Below are 17574 nucleotides of genomic sequence, written 5' to 3'. Positions count from 1 at the left end.
TTATACCCACGTGCACCCGGTATTTCCTGTCACAGTACGAGCGCCAATATGCCTAATATGTGTACCGACAGGCCTTCAGAGCGTTTTCGAACGTGCCTGTGGAGGTTTGAGCCCCTAAGGGCAGTAAATGACTCGCATTTATTTTTTTCCAACTGGCCGATTTTTCGAACGTTTTCGCAACCCCTAGGGAGTTCTAAAATCGGCCGTGGACTGTGCAACTGACCAAGATGCTTCAAATGGTCCTTGGGGCAAACGAGTGGCAGAAGGAGGACAAGAACAGAAATGATGTACGCATTGAGGAATAAATGGGAAAGGAAGGTTGCTGCCGCCGTTTTGAAGGAGCTTGAGCTCAAAAAACAAATTTTTGGCTGATGCCGAGGTGCAGGTGTCCCGCATCCAAACCAAAATAAACTCTTTAAAGCAGTGATACACAACACTCGGGCGTCGTGTGCGGGCTGAGAGTATGTCGAGACAGTTGAGGTTGACATACGAGCGGTTAAGAGAGAATCTCAATTGTGACAGAGTTCGGACCTCATACCACTGAGCTTGCTATCAGTTGATAGAGATCGCTCATATATTCAAATATATTCGCTCCTATGTGCATCTCCTTTTTATTCGTATTTGTGAATGTCCGACTTATTTGCAATTTTTTTTCGAAGACACTTTATTTGCTGTGCATTTTACTAACCACTGCCTTCTATTCTCTTTTTGAATAACATAAACACTACTCCTTAGTATTCAAATTGGATTAAGTCGCTTTTTAATTTTTTTTCATGTGCTTACTCGAGAATGACAGCATCAGGCGATATGGTTCCAGCCCGTCTTGACATAAAACATAGTTTTGCATCACTCGGGGAAATGGGCAAAGGCACTCAGGGAAAACCTGGAAAACTCAGGGAATTTGGAAATGTCAACTTGGTAGACACCCTGGTGTTGTTTTGTTTGTTTGACGTATGTTCTCCAGGACCCAGGATCCCGAAGTTCGTCAAAAGAGGCTCGACACCAGTACCCTGCAGGTTCTTTCAGCGTTCCTCATGGCCAGCGAATTGAGTTCACCGGCCATTCTGAACTTCCAGGGTGAGGACGAGCTGTTAGATACGGGACCATTTCCTGAGCCTACTTCGAGTTCCCCAAACCACATCGAATCGCACCACAGCTAATTAAGGAGTGCAGAAACACGGTTGCCACATTCCTGAGGCACGGCACATGCAAACAAGTTGGCGGACCCCAGTTCGTGTGCAGCCGGTGGAGCTATTCACTGCTTGACTCTTCCCGAAAGTGAAGGGAAGGGACTCTTCCGTCCTGGCACTGTTGGGGGTAAAGTGGGTCCTGAAGAAAGACGGCTGTAATGCGCCATGAAAACCTAGTGGCGTCGCCCCCTTCCCTCTATGGTGATGGCGCATTGCAAGTCAGCAAGGCAAGACCACAGGGAGAAGAAAGCCCTTGGACAAACAACCGAGCAGCGACTCTCTTCGCCGGGTGTGACTACATCGCACGGGCGCCTACCATTGGCCGAAAATGGCGTCACCTGAGCGGGTTCTCCCATTGGCCGAGCGTGACGAGTCTTAGAGACACCGAAGGGCTTAAAAGACGCAGACCGGGAGCAGCAGAGAGCATTCCTGAGAATTCCTAGAGCATTCCTTGATTCATCTCTTTAGAACTTCTTGCGACGGGCCGCAGCGTCTGAGTTGCTGCCGGCCCGTAATGACTCTAAGACTGTTAATATACGCTTACTGTAAATAATGTAAATAAACCTCCCAAGTGTTTCATCCTGACGTCCTCCTCAACTCCTACAGTACCTAGTGGTTGCTGTGCATCAACACCGCACCAAACCATAACATTGGTGGCACGTGTTTGTGGCACATTTATTAGCCCAGCAAAATGGTGCCTTATTGGCAGTAGGGCTTGTAATGTACTATGCAGGAGGTTCATAGAACAGATCATAGTGACAATACAAATAGTGTGAAAGCCTTAAGCAAGATTTTACAGCAAGCTGCTAGGTTAGTGCCTAATTTTATTTCTCTTACATTATCCATGCATTTGAAAGTGGTAGTATCAATCTTGCAAAATTATTTTGAACCATTTCAAGGCTGTGAGCTAAACTTGTTTGCCATGGGTTCTGTACTGATGCAGCAAACACAGGCTTAGTCCTGGAAAAGGTTTTATGTGATCAATAAATCAGAGACTCAAAAACTCTATTGCCGTGATAAGATTCACTACTACAAGTCTCGGCTACAAACACCCCTCGAAGCAGTGGCGGTTCAAGTTGTTCTCCTAAACAAACTCATCACCATTTGCTCGCTTTACATACCCCCGCATTACCAACTAAACAAACATGAATTTCAGTCCTTCATAGATGAATTGCCGCAACCTTGTGTTGTTCTTGGTGATTTCAATGCACACAGCAGCTAGTGGGGAGACTCTCGTATCGATGCGCGAGGTTGCCTTGTTGAACAGTTCCTTTTTTCTTCTGGTGCATGCCTTCTGAATAAGAAGGAACCCACATATTACTGTCTTGCAAACAGAACTTTTTCCTCAATTGATCTCAGCATAGTCTCCCCGTCTATACTGCCTGAATTCGAATGGGAAGTTATAAACAATCCTTACGGGAGCGACCACTTCCCCATACTGCTGAGAACATATGAAGAAAACTAATATCTACCACAGGCTCCTAAGTGGAAGATTGATACAGCCGATTGGGAGGAATTCCGAACTCTCACTAGTATTTCATGGGATGACATGTCCTAGTTAGGAATTGATGCTGCTGTTGAGTATTTTACAGCCTTCATGATAGATGCCGCATCTAAATGCATATCGGAAGTAAATGGCTTGACATGCAAACGGCGTGTTCCGTGGTGGAACGAGGAATGTAGAATCGCTCGTAGGAAACAGAACATAACGTAGGGGTTGCTGCGCGCTTCTCCCACTGCAGAGAATCTTATTAACTTCAAAAAAGCAAAGTCTCGAGCCAGGAGAACGCACCGACAGGCCAGAAGAGAGTTGGCAGAAGTTTTTATCGAGTATCAACTCGTATACAGATGAGGCCAAAGTCTGGGACAGGGTTAATAGGACAAGAGGGCGACAAGCATATTCACTCCCTTTGGTAAACACACAAGGCGATACCCTGCAAGATCAGGCAGACTCACTTGGGGAGCACTTTGAGAGCGTGCTGAGCTCAACCCATTATTCTCAATCCTTTCTAAAATATAAACAAATAGAAGAGTGTAAGCCAATCATACAAAAATTCAGACATAATGAACCCTATAACCGACCTTTCAGAATTGTCGAGTTGAGAGCTGCCTTGAACACATGTAAAAGCACTGCACCGGGACCTGACAGAGTCATGTATGACATGATCAGAAACTTACATACTGACACACAAATTACACTACTCACACTTTTCAACGCTATTTGGGCTGCGGAATACCTCCCATCTACATGGAAAGAAGCGATTGTGGTTCCTGTTCTGAAGCAGGGAAAAGACCCTTCCTTGGTAGCAAGTTATCATCCGATAGCTCTTACAACTTGTCTGTGTAAGCTATTTCCTAGCTAATTCATTTCCTTGAACTCAACAATATGCTCGATCCCTATCAATGTGGCTTCAGACAAGGGCAGTCGAAAACCAATCATCTTGTGCGCATTGAAGGATATATTCGCGATGCCTTTGTACACAAACAGTATTTCCTCTCGATATTCCTCGATATGGAGAGGGCATATGATACAACATGGTGTTACGGGATCTTGCGAGACTTGTCGGGAATGGGCATCTCTGGAAATATGTTGAAAATAATTGAAAGCTATTTGTCCAGTCGTACCTTCCGTGTAAAAGTCGGCAATGCACTGTCACGTCCTTTTACGCAGGAAACTGGTGTACCTCAGGGAGGCGTGCACAGCTGCACTCTCTTTATCGTTAAAATGAACACTACGTGCTTCACTACCACCAGCCATTTTTTATTCCGTATACGTAGACGATGTACAAATAGGCTTCAAATCCTGCAACCTCACAGTATGCGAAAGACAGGTACAGCAGGGCTTAAACAAGGTGTCCAAATGGGCAGACTAAAACGGATGTTAAGTCAACCCCCCAGAAAAGTTCTTGTGTTCTCTTCACAAGAAAGAGGCCTGGTCCGAGATCCTTGCGTAGAACTGGGCGGACAACAAATTCCTGTAAACAAAGAGCACACATTTCTTGGTGGTATACTTGATTCCAGGCTTACTTTCATTCCTCACATGAAATATCCTAAAGAAAGATGTCTTAGGACAATTAAGTTACTTGAAATACTATCCCACACAACGTGGGGTAATGACAGACAGTGTTTATTGAATATTTACAGGAGCCTAGTTCGATCACGGTTAGATTATGGTGCCATAGTGTATCACTCTGCCGCACCGAGCGCGCTTAAGATGTTAGACCCAGTTCATCATCTGGGTATCCGTCTGGCCACTGGCGCATTTAGAACAAGCCCTGTCGAAAGTCTATACGTCAAGTAAGATGAGTGGTCACTGCATTTTCAGAGAACATACACCAGCTTAACGTATTTTCTCAAGGTTTGCTCTAATAAGAAACATCCGTGCTTCACAACCGTTAACGACTTGACGTGTGAAACACTTTTTCGGAATTGACCCTCTATGAGACTTCCTTTCTCACTGCGTGCAAGAGAACTTAGCACAAAATGGATGTCCCAGTTCTCGAATATCGTCTAATGCTTCCAGCTAAGCTATTGCCACCTTGGGATTGGCAGGTGATAGACTGTGACGTGTCCTTTGTAGAGGTCACAAAGCACGCACCTGACCTCGAAATCGCTATGCATTTCCGTGAACTTCAATCGAAGTACTCGTGCTCAGAATTCTACACAGATGCATCAAAATCACATTCTGCTGTATCTTTTGCTGCTGTTGGTCCTACATTTTCTGAATCTGACGTATTGAATCCTTTAACAAGTATCTTCACTGCAGAAGCCTGTGCAGTACTGTCTGCAGTAAAACATATAAATAAATTAAAACTCGACAGAGAAATAGTATTTACAGACTCGTTAAGTCTTGTAAAAGCGTTAATTTCTTTACAAAAGCATACAAATCCTGTCTTCAATGAACTCTACTCTCTCTTATGCAATATTTATCTATCACATAAACATGTAGTAATATGCTGGGTGCCTGGCCATAGAAGCATCGAGGGTAATGTACTAGCTGATAAAATGGCCACATCACTCACATCACTAACCACTTTTTCCACGGCTGCTGTCCCTGTCCCAGATCTGAAGCCTTACATACGAAAGAAACTGTGACAACACTGGCAACGCATGTGGAATGCAGAAATAAATAATAAACTGCACGTTATAAAGCCACAGTTAGGTTTTTCGCCCTCCCCAACAATATCATGGCAAAGAGATCTCCTATTCTGTCGCCTCAGAATAGGGCACACATTTGGTACCCACAATTTTCTGTTTACTGGAAATGAACCGCCAACCTGTGGCCAATGTGGTGAAAGGCTGACCGTCCTCCACGTCCTCTTGGAGTGTCGCAAAGCCGAATCTGAAACAAAGAAACATTTTCCTCTTGCGTATCGTTATTGTGTCCCTCTCCACCTAACTATGTTTCTTGGTAAAGAACTGGTTTTTAACACCAAAGCAGTCTTAAATTATTTAAATGATGTTGTCCTACATGTTATCAGCCCATTAAATTCGTAGCGCATCCTCTTTCCAGAGGATGCCACTGTGATAGTTGATTTGTATAGCGCATGCCTCCATGCCCTTGTGTCTCAAGGGCTCTAACGAGGCAGAGGTGCTCTAGTGAATTTCAGCATCTAACATATTTTTTATGTTGTGTCATTATTTCCAGTGCACTTTAATGTTCATAGTACACGTCATTTGCCATCGCCATAATCTTATTACACGTACATTTTACGCGCTCTACAGCGACTATTTTTAGGCCCCTTAACAGCCACGTCACATCCACTTCATAGAACCCATCTCTCCACCGCAAAATCACTAACACTTGCATGGCGCTCTTTGGCCATACCTTGCCCTTGCGCCAATAAAATCCACACATTCATACTACAAGACTTTTCATACCGATAGCCTAAAGGCAAGCATCTGTCCACAACAGCGCTTCTAAAGCATGTTGGTCTCAGCCTGGCACTCCTAGGGAACCCTGCAAAGCTCCATGAAGTCCCAAGAACCCCCCCCACCTTCATGTGTGTATTTTCCATTTGGTTCATGTTACATTTACATGCAAACACAGGCCGTCTCAGGGAATTCTCAGGGATTTTGAGTAGTCTGGAAGAACTGAGGGAGAACTCAGAGAATTTGTGCCTCTATCTGGGAAAATTAGCCGTAATTTTATTGAAAGTGTCGAAAGTCGCGGTAGTGCTGGCTCGAGTAACGGAGAGGAATCATAACGAATGGTCTTTGACGCCGCGTCGTCAGCTGGAGGAGTTGCCAGAGTACAGTCAACGAGCAACTTTCCGGATTCCCGATGATTTGGACAGCTTCGCGGCACCACCACATATCCCATAGAGTCAATGTATCAGAACGTCTGAAATTTCGGACGCAACAACTCTTCGCCGTCCGATTTTCCAGACGTTTTGCCGTGACCGCAGATCTGAAACGGCTTTTATCAAAGCCACCACCACTGCCATTTGATTACCTCGCCACCTTGAACCGGCACTCTCACACACAGATCCGCTGGCAGCCGTAGCTAGCCATTACTACGGCAACGTTAGGCCTAATTAACTGCTTCGACGTTCGCTATGAAGCTTCTTGCCATTGGGTGCCGTGTTTTTTATTGAAAGAATTGGCTGCTATCAGCAATGGCATGGACTCTTTGTGGTCCTCGCGATTGGCTTAGAAGCTTGTAAAGCATGGTGCGTTGCATAATTTAGCTGGGTCCCGAAAGTCAGCTTCACCTCGATACAAAAATGTTACTTGGTGAAGCACGCGCAAAGGTATTGCAGTGAAGCATAACAAGCGTCGGAAGGGCCTATTGCCCCACGGGACACAGTATGTATTCCTTAATTATACACGCGTGCACTCGGTATTTCCTGTCACAGTACGAGCACTGATATGCCTAATACATGTACCTGCAGGCCTTCAGAGCGTTTTCGCATGTGCCTGTGGTGGTTTGAGCCCCCTAAGGACAGTAAATGACATGCATTTATTTTTCCCACTCGCCGATTTTTCGGACGTTTTCGTGGCTCCTAGGGAGTTTGAAAAATCGGACGTGGACTGTGCAACTGACCAAGAAGGTGCTTCAAATTGTCCGTGAGGTGAACGAGTGGCATGCGGAAGGAGAACAAGAACTGAAAGGACCTACGGATTGAGGAATGAACAGGAAAGGAAGCGTGCTGCCACTGTTTTGAAGGAGCTTGAGCTCAAAAAACCAAGTGTTGGCTGATGGCGAGATGCAGGTGTCCCTTATCAAAACCAAAGTAAACTCTTTAAAGCAGTGAAATACAGCACTAAGGTGTCATGCCCGGGCTGTGAGTATGTCAGGACAGTTGAGGTTGACTTACGAGCTGTTGAGAGAGAATCTCAATTGTGACAAAGTTCGGGCTTCATACCACTGAGCTTGCTATCAGTTGACAGAAATAGTACATATTCAAAAATATTTGCTTCTGTATGCATCTCCTTTTTATTCGTATTTGAGAATGTCCGACTTCCTTTGCAATTTTTTTCAAAGACATTTTATCTGCTGTGCATTTGGAACCCCTCCATTCTATTCTCTTTTTGAATAAGAAACACTACTCCTTAGTATTCAAATTGGATTAAATCGTCTTTTTTTATTTTTTTCATATCCTTATTAGAGAGTGACAGCATCGAGTGATATGGTTTCAGGCCGTCTTGACATAACACATAGTTCTGCATCACTCAGGGAATTGTGCAGAGGCACCCAAGGAAAACCTGGAAAACTCAGGGAATTTGGAAATGTCAGCTTGGTAGACACCCTGTTTGGGAATATTGTTCAAAAGTTCAGCCTCTAAATTGAAATTCTGCTTCCTAGAATCACTAAAATTTAACTTTTGTCTCTCAAATGCAACAATAATAATTCAAATTGCCGCAGTGCTTCCCTCATAAATGCATTTCGGCATTTTACACGTATTTGAATTTCAGAATCATAGTTGGCCCTCAGCTTCCCTTGATGGGGCTGTGAAACACTTTTTCAGCATAGTGTAAAAGTGAAGTTCAGATGCATCCGCTGAGACGACAGTGAAGGGGGACGTGCTCTTCCGGCAGAGGTAAGGGCAGATCGGCAGGTACGACGAGAGGTACCATTAGAAAAACTAGGTTTATTAACTTGGCAGAACCTTACACTGTACATGTTACATACAAAACGGGGTCATACCAGTCGTCGACGGCCTGCCTGACTAGCCTGGTCTCACGGGGTGAAGTGGCGCCGCCGTGGGCTGCTGTGTCCCAGCTTTTCCAAAACGACTCAGACCCCTTCCTTAAATTGGGTTCCACAGCATCCAAGGGACCTGAGGACCATCAGCAGACACGGGCTTCTCCGCCAATTGCCTACTCAGACCAATCAGGCAAGCCTACATGATCCAATAGGGGCCAGAGTTTAAGCAGCCAGACGTGGTCGCAAAAATACCACGCACACCGCAAAGTTAACCATAACTAAATGAGTCCCTCCCCCCGATGGACAGTACAGACAAGCGTGAAATGACCATGTGACATGTACACAAAGTGATTGTCAGGTATGTCTGCGTCGCCCGGGTGAGAGCAGTCATCCCTGTGCGAAGGCTCCATTCATCCGCGCTGCTCATTTCGAGTTTCCGCATCATGGACACCGCTATGTGCATGGAAAGGAAAAAGAAAAAAAGGGCCCACAGTATACTCCGGGACATAGTAAAAAAATTTGCTGATCTGTCATGGAGGCAGCTGTGAACATGTGAGCCAAATACTGCACTGCATGCAGCAGGGAATTCACAATGTCATGTCAGAAATGGCGAAAAATCACTTGTTGTCGCTTTCACAATGCCATCGGGTAGCATCATTGAAAGCAGCTCGTCCCACCAACACTATTGGCTGATTTCGTGATTCCGAGAGCATTTTTAGTAATACACAGTTACTAATCTTGAGTTAAATCAAGGAAAAGTATTTATGTTGGCAGTCTCTATAAGACGATAAAATCATTTCGTCTTTGCACTGCAGGCAGCTTTGTACCGTAGTCTACAGTGGCCACTACCGGGTGCTGTGACAATCAACTTCTGCTTTTTTTGGGCTTTCTTTTTTCTATTTTCTTTTTCTTCAATAAGATAGGTAGGACGCTAGGCAAAATAAGAACAACTGCTTGGTGGCGCAACCCTCATTTCAAAGAGGACACTCCTAGCATCCACCCATCCATCTATCTAGCCAGGGCTTTACTGTTGGCTTTTCTGCTGTGTAGCTTTCAGCGCACTAGTGGAGACGAAAAGAAAGAGACGGGCATTGATGCAACAACTCCACTTAAAGTTGAAGTATTCAAAAAAAAAAAATTCAGCAGGAGATTCATGAGACAATGGGCTTTATTAGTGAGGACATTCTGTGATTAATTGTAAAAGTGTTTCCAGGCCCCTTTAGACAAGTGAGGTTCTTGGTATACTCAGAGGATCTTGTCACTAGGTTCTGGAATGACTGAGTCATGCCTGTGCAGGGCCCCAGTGGATGCACCTGCATTGCCCAAGCTGTTGGCTGCCTACCCTGAGTGGTACATCGAGGACATCGCCGACTTCCTGCTCTTCGTCATCCAGTAGGTGTTGGGAGGGGTGTCATCTGCTTGACATCATCTTCATGGTGAAAGTAGATTTTGTGCTCAGTTTATGTTTGCTTATTTACTCTTTCGGTGTTCAGATTATGAGGGGAGTTGCATGTTACAAATTGAAATGGGGGAATAAACTCTTGAAACAATAAAAAATATGAAAGAATCAAGCAGATTTGTACAAAAAGTAGAACTGGATTTTAAGGGGGGATGGTAGGTGATTATTTTTCAGAAATATATAGTTTTCTTTTTCAATTGTGTGACCGAGAATTACTTTGTTTAATGAGGAATATTGTTGCGTTCCCCCCAGGGGCGTCTGCGTCAGCAGACGTTTGGTGTGTTGCGACACCACGTACCCGAGCACACGAGGGTTGGACCCTCCTCGTGTAGCCGTGCGCGGCTTAGCCGTATCAGGGGAAAGGGGGATCCTGGGGGTTGAGCCGATGCTGCATGTTTGAACCTTTAAGGCCCCCCGGCGGAGGCAACACACCTCTTTGGCCTCTGCTTCACAAAACGGCCCCTCCAGAATGACCCACCTGGAGGACATCGGCAGTCGCCTTTTCCTGTCTCTCTCTCCTCAAACCTTCGTCTTTCTCTCTCACTTTTGACCTTTCCTGTCTTCTTCTCTCTTTAGTTTGCTTCCTTTCTTCTTGGCGGCAAGGGTTAACCTTGTGTGGCAATCCTGCCTTGGGCACACCATATTTGGTTATAGTGATGGTGTACGACTGGCATCGTGCAGACTTGTACGCAAGCTCTGCCTCGTTGGGCTCCGTCGTGGGCGGTCAGCGCTGTTGCCGAATTTTTTCTTGCGTTTTCATGGAAACTTCTTTCCCCCCACTTCCTGATCGCATTCAGAGACGAGGGCGCACCGAAGATTTATTTCAGTTTTTCGGACGCCAAATTCAAAACTTACCCCGCTTTCACGTTATTCACTCTGAAAAGTCAGACAAACTAGTGCGAACCATTTCACCGTTCCTTGTGTCAAAGTCCTTGACTGATATTTTTTGTCCAGGTTACAAGGCGTCGAGGATGGCAAGCGGCGACCTCCTCTTGGAGCTCCGCGACCAGAAGCAATATGACAAACTACTGAAGTTAGTGTCATTTGGGGAGACCCACATAACAGTAACACCGCACCGTGCAATGAACACCACCCGCAATGTTGTTTCAGATGATGATTTACTTGAGCTGACTGAAGCGGAACTCCTGGAGGGCTTCAGCGCACAAAATGTGATCAATGTAAGAAGAATTAAGATGAGGCGAGATGGTAAAGAGATTCAGACGAAGCGCTTAATAATCACCTTTGGTTCAAGTGTCCTGCCCGAGTCAATCGAGGCCAGGTACATCAAGCTCCGTGTTAGGCCGTACGTGCCAAATCCGCTTCGATGTTTCAAATGCCAGCGTTTTGGCCACAGTTCGCAGAGCTGTCGGGGCAACCAAACATGTGCGAAATGCAGTGCCCGTGAACACACCACTGAAGCTTGTGAGAACGCTCTCCACTGTGCAATCTGTGATGGGGAGCGCGCCGCGTACTCGTGGTCGTGCCCATCCTGGAAAAAAAGAAAAAGCAATTGTAACGATCAAAGTAAAAGAGAATATATCATTCAATGAGGCACGCAGGCGGGTTTCATACCTGCCCAAGAAAACCTTTGCCGATGTGATGCACCAGGGGCCAGCGACACAACGGCTTCTGGCAGCTGGCCGACCCACAGGCAGTGAGTCGGCAGTTACGCCATCTGCCCCCGCGGCAGTTGCAGCTAGCGCTGCTACGCCAACCCAGCAGACGGGGCCCTCGACCCCGAAGGTGGGCGCAGCCGAGGCTGCCCCAACCTCCGAGCCCCCTTCCAGTGCTGGCAACGGCTGGTGCAGCCAAATCCCTCAGGGAGCCCCATCGACCTCCGGGCTGGTGGGCGCAGGGATCTTGCCTTCCGGGGCAGGACTCTCTCCGAAAACTTCTTGCTCGCAAGAGCGTGTGTCCGGCGCCTCACTAGAAGCAATGGACACTACACCTATCCTCAAGGCGCACCAAACGCCTAAGGAACGCCGAGGCTCCCTCGAACGCTTCACAAAGGGCAAAGCCCTATTGCAGGACCTCGAAAGAGCTCTGTAATTTAAGGCATCACCTCTGTTTCCGTACATGCAGCACCAATTTACTTTAAATATGGATACATAAATCAATCAATGGAATGTCAGAGGTCTTCTTAGGAACCTTGATGATGTGCAAGAACTCATCCATAAATACAATGCAAAAGTGCTGTGTTTACAGGAAACACACTTAAAATCAAAATACACAAACTTTCTTCGACAGTATGTTACTTTTCGCAAAAATCGCGATGATGCTGTCGCATCATTGGGCGGTGTTGCAATTGTAATTCAAAAAAGCATAGCGTGTCAACGTTTACAGCTACGAACGGCCCTTGAAGCTGTGGCGGTTCGAGTTGTTCTGCTTAACAAACTTATCACTATTTGTTCGCTTTATATACCCCCACATTACAAATTAAGCAAACATGAATTTCAGTCCTTCATAGATGAATTACCGGAACCTTGTGTTGTCCTTGGCGATTTCAATGCACACAGCAGCGTGTGGGGAGACTCTCGTATCGATGCGCGAGGTCGCCTTGTTGAACAGTTCCTTTTTTCTTCTGGTGCGTGCTTTCTGAATAAGAAGGAACCCACATATTACTGTCTTGCAAACAGAACCTTTTCCTCAATTGATCTCAGCATACTTTCCCCGTCTATGCTCAAGTAAAACTCTTCCTTGGGCTAGTTGGTTCATGCTTGAAGTAGTAAAGGCAAGGCACAGAAGACCAGGACTTAGGAAGAAGAACACAAACGGCGCCGGTCTTGTCGTTTGTGTTCTTCTTCCAAAGTCCTGGTCTTCTGCGCCTTGCCTTTACTATTTCCCCGTCTATGCTGCCTGAATTCGAATGGGAAGTTATGAACAATCCTTACGGGAGCAACCACTTCCCCATACTGCTAAAAACACATAAAGAAAATGAATATCCTCCACAGGCTCCTAGGTGGAATATCGATACTGCTGACTGGGAGAAATTCCAAACTCTCACTAGTATCTCGTGAAATGACATGTCCTCGCTCGGAATTAATGCTGGTGTGCAGTATTTTACAGCCTTCACTATAGATGCTGCATCTAAATGCATATCTGGAGTAAGTGGCTTGGCAGGCAGACGGCGTGCCCCGTGGTGAAACGACGAATGTAGGATCGCTCGTAAAAAAACAGAACAAAGCGTGGGGGCTGCTACACGTTTCTCCCACTGCAGAGAATCTTGTCAACATTAAAAAAGAAAAGTCCCAAGGCAGGAGAACCCGCCGACAGGCAAGAAAAGAATGTTGGCAGAAGTTTTATCGAGTATTAACTCGTTTACAGATGAGGCCAAAGCCTGAAACAGGGTTAATAGGATTAGAGGGCAGCAAACATATTCACTCCCTCTGGTAAACACACAGGGCGATACACTGCAAGATCAGGCAGACTCACTTGGGGAGCACTTTGAGAGCGTGCCAAGTTCAAGCCATTATTCGAAATCCTTTCTGAATTTTAAACAAATAGAAGAATCTAAGCCACTCATGAGAAAATGTCCACAGGATGAACCGTACAACAGCCCTTTTAGTATTGCCGAGTTGAGAGCTACCTTGAGCTCGTGAAAGAGCTCTGCACTAGGATCTGACAGAATCATGTATGAAATGATCAAAAACCTACACAATGACACCCAAGTTACACTACTCACAATTTTCAACACCATTTGGGCTGCAAGATACCTTCCAACTGCATGGAAAGAAGCCAGTGTGGTTCCTGTTTTCAAACAAGGCAAATATCCTTCCTCAGTGGCAAGTTACTGCCCGATCGCCCTCACAAGTTGCCTCTGTAAGGTATTTGAAAAAATTATTAAAATTATTAATCAATTTCCTTGAAATTAGCAAAATGCTTGATCCCTATCAGTGCGGCTTCCGAGAAGGGCGCTCCACAACCAATCATCTCGTACGTGTTGAAGGAAATATCCGGGACGCATTTATACATAAACAGTTCTTCTTATCAATATTTCTCTATATGAAAAAGGCGTATGACACAACGTGGCGTTACGGGATCTTAAGAGACTTGTCAGAAATGGGCATCCATGGTAATATGCTAAACCTAATAGAAAGCTATCCTTCCAATCGTACCATCCGGGTAAAAGTCAGCAATGTACTTTCACGTCCTTTTGCGCAAGAAACGGGTGTACCCCAAGGAGGCGTGCTCAGCTGCACGCTCTTTATCGTGAAGATGAACACTCTCCGTGCTTCATTACCACCGGCCATCTTCTACTCTGTCTACGTGGACGACATTCAAATAGCTTTGAAATCTTGTAACCTCGCAGTGTGCGAGAGACAGGTACAGCATGGCCTGTACAAAGTGCCAATGTGGCAAGACAAAAATGGATTTAAGATCAATCCTAACAAAAGCTCTTGTGTTTTTTTTACAAGAAAGAGAGGCCTGATCCCAGATCCTTGCTTAGAACTGTGTGAACAGATACCTGTAAACAAAGAACACAAATTTCTAGGTGTTATACTTGACAATAGACTCACTTTCGTCCCACACATTAAACATATTAAAGAAAAATCTCTAAAAACAATGAACCTAATGAAACTTCTATCCCAGACTTCATGGGGTAGTGACAGAAAGTGTTTAATGAATCTCTACAAGAGCCTCATTCAATCACGACAAGACTACGGTGCCGTGATTTATCACTCTGCCGCCCAGAATGCGCTAAAGATTCTAGACCTAGTCCACCATCTAGGAATCTGACTGGCCACTGGCACTTTCAGGACAAGTCCCATTGAAAGTTTATATGTAGAATCAAATGAGGGGTCACTTCATCTGCAGAGAACATACATCAGCCCAACATATTTTCTGAAAGTCCACTCTAATCCTCAACATCCGTGTTTTAATACCGTTAACGATTTGACATATGCTACACACTTCCGTAATCATCCCTCCGTAAGACAACCTTTCTCGCTGTGTGTGAGGGAGCTTAGCACTGAAATGGATGTCCCTATCCTCAAACATCGCCTAATGCCTTTGGCTAAGCTGCTACCTCCTTGGGAGTGGCAGATAATACAATGTGATTTAACTTTCATGCAAGTTACAAAGCATGCTCCAGAGATTGAAATCCAAATGCATTTCCGGGAACTCCAGTACAAACACTCCTGCGCGGAGTTCTACACAGACGCATCGAAGTCACACGACGGAGTGTCCTTTGCAGCCGTCGGTCCATCCTTCTCGGAAACCGATTTACTGCATCCGGAAACTAGTATATTTACGGCTGAGGCCTACGCACTGTTGTCGGCTGTAAAGCATATAAATAAATCAAAACTCCAGGAATCAGTTATTTATACGGACTCCCTAAGTGTTGTGAAGGCCTTGATGTCATTCGTAAACCACAAAAATCCAGTAATTAATGAACTCCATTCAGTCCTGTGTCAAGCATATATATATATCTAATCAACATGTGATTATATGCTGGGCGCCTGGACATAGGGGCATCGAGGGTAACATTCTAGCAGACCAGATGGCCACATCAATTTCATTGCATGCAGTTAATCCTACTGCTTCTGTCCCTGTCACAGACCTAAAGCCTTTCTTAAGAAGGAAACTGCGAAACTACTGGCGACTCTTGTGAGACCTGAAAACAAATAATAAGCTGCATGTAATAAAGCCACAATTAGGTTTCTGGCCTCCTGTAACAATGTCACGCCGGGCAGATGTCCTATTCTGTCGTCTAAGAATAGGACACACATTTGGCACAAGTAACTTTTTACTCACGAGCCTCCAAACTGTGGTAGATGCGGGGAGAGGCTGACCGTCCTCCACGTCCTTCTGGAGTGTCGGGAAGCCGAATCTGAAAGAAAAAAACATTTTCCCTTAGCATAGCGGCAGGGCATCCCCCTTCATCCTGTTATGTTACTCGGTGCAGAACCGCTCTTTGATACTGACGCTCTTCTAGGTTTTCTGAAAGAAGTTGTGCTACATGTTATTAGCCCCATTAGTTCGTAGCGCCTCATCTCTTCAGAAAATGCCGCTGTGATAATTATTTTGAATAGCACGCGCCTCTAGGCCCTTGTGTTTCAAGGGCTCTGGCGAGGCAGTAGTGCTCTAAGCAATTTAGCATCTCGCATATTTTATATAATACATCATTCTTTCTTAATGCATTTTCGTGATCATAGTACACGTCAATAATCATTGCCATAATTTGTGTACATTTTATGCAATTTACACCAACTGTTTTAGGCCTTTTTACAGCCACGTCACATTAAATTCACAGAACCCATCAGACCACTACATATTCATTACCACTAGCATGGCGCTCTTTGGCAATACCTGGCCCTTGCGCCATTAAACCTCAAACATCATCATCAATATTGTTGTGTTGTGGAGCCACCACGAACCTGTGGTGGCGCTGTTCATGGCAGCAACAAACGGTGGGCAGCCAGCAATGAGGATTGCCAGTGGCCAACGAGCTTTCGTCGAGCATGCCACGTGCAGGAATTAAATGCCTTCCTGTTCAGCTTGGTGTCAACTGGCAACGAGGGTGGGATTATCACCACCCAGCAAGTGTGCCTAAAATGGAATCATTTACTGGAGAAGGTGTCCAGGAATAGGACGAGTGTGTGGAGCGTTTCGAACAGTATTTTATTGCAAATAATGTCGCAGAAGGCAAACAGAGCCGTGTTCTTGAGTGGCTGTGGGCGACCAACATACTGCTGCGCAGGCTTCTGGCACCGGAAAAACAGTTGGAGGCTTCCCTAGCGTAAAGTTTAGAACTGCTGTCGGCGCACTACTCTCCGAAACCGTCAGTAATTGTGCAGCGACATCACTTCTGCAGCAGGTCACAGAAGTGTGAGGGAAGTGCAAAAGAGTTCGTGGCCACCCTTCGCCAGCTTGCCAACAAGTGCGAATTTGGATTGGAACTCGACAGCAATTTGCGTGACCACCTCGTGCGTGAGATGTATGATGACACCATGTGCAGGCGCCTGCTGGAAGAAGCAGATTTGATACTGGATAAGGCGATGAAGATTGTGTTTGCAATGGAAGCTGCTGCACATGGCGCCAAACAGATTACGGGCCAGGTTGACGAGGCAGCTATAAGTCATGTAGTATCAGCACCGGTGATGTGTTTTCGTTGTGGTGGGCCCATCAAGAGAATATCTGCAGATGCATTGGGCAGCGTTGTTTTAAATGCCAGCAATGAGGTCACCTTGCTTGGATGTGCACGAACAAGAAGTCTGCAGTAAAGCAGACAAGTGACCGCCGCGCGCCCCATGTGCACGCCGTAGTCAACACTGCCGAAGGCACCGCAGAGTCTACACTGGAAAACTATGACTCAGGTGCAGACACCGTCGGGGACTTCTGGGTTTTAGAAATGGCAAGATTGGCTGAAATGAACAGAGGCACATCACATGAAACTTCCTAGCCAAAGGTGCCACCCATTTTCAGGCAGGTTCCAGGGGAGGCTGGTTAAAATGGAACTGGACACTGGCGCCGTGGTTTCAGTCATTGATGAAACAGAGTTCAAGAGCCATTTTCCTGACAGCGTGGAGCTATTGGACGTCAACTTGTGAGGATATTTTGGTCAGTTTTCGTCAGTTTCGGGCAGAATGACGGTCAACACGGAGTTTGCGGGAAGAGCAGCGAAGTTGTTCATGGTGCCAGGCTGTGCAAGGACTCTACTTGGGCGAAATTGGGTCAGAGCATTTGACATGCCTTTGAAAGACATAGCCAAGTTTCACCAGGTGAGCAGTGCAGACGCACTAGTCAGTCGTGGTTTACTGTTTGCTGATGGTATT

General features: G+C 45.7%; 1 protein-coding gene across 2 annotated transcripts in view; it reads left to right on the top strand.

Annotated features, from left to right (window-relative positions):
- Ube4B (Ubiquitination factor E4B) overlaps positions 1–17574 on the top strand; it is a 453934-nt gene that overhangs the window by 356961 nt on the left and 79399 nt on the right. For both annotated transcript variants that reach the window (XM_065440684.2, XM_065440682.2), the window contains one exon: positions 9637–9732. In XM_065440684.2, the coding sequence (XP_065296756.1) occupies positions 9637–9732 (96 nt within the window). The remainder of the gene's footprint in view (positions 1–9636; positions 9733–17574) is intronic.

Source organism: Dermacentor albipictus, chromosome 2, assembly GCF_038994185.2.
Source record: "Dermacentor albipictus isolate Rhodes 1998 colony chromosome 2, USDA_Dalb.pri_finalv2, whole genome shotgun sequence".
In the NCBI taxonomy this organism is placed as follows: domain Eukaryota; kingdom Metazoa; phylum Arthropoda; class Arachnida; order Ixodida; family Ixodidae; genus Dermacentor; species Dermacentor albipictus.
Note: the sequence above shows the minus strand (reverse complement) of the source record. Positions and strands in the feature narration are given on the sequence as shown.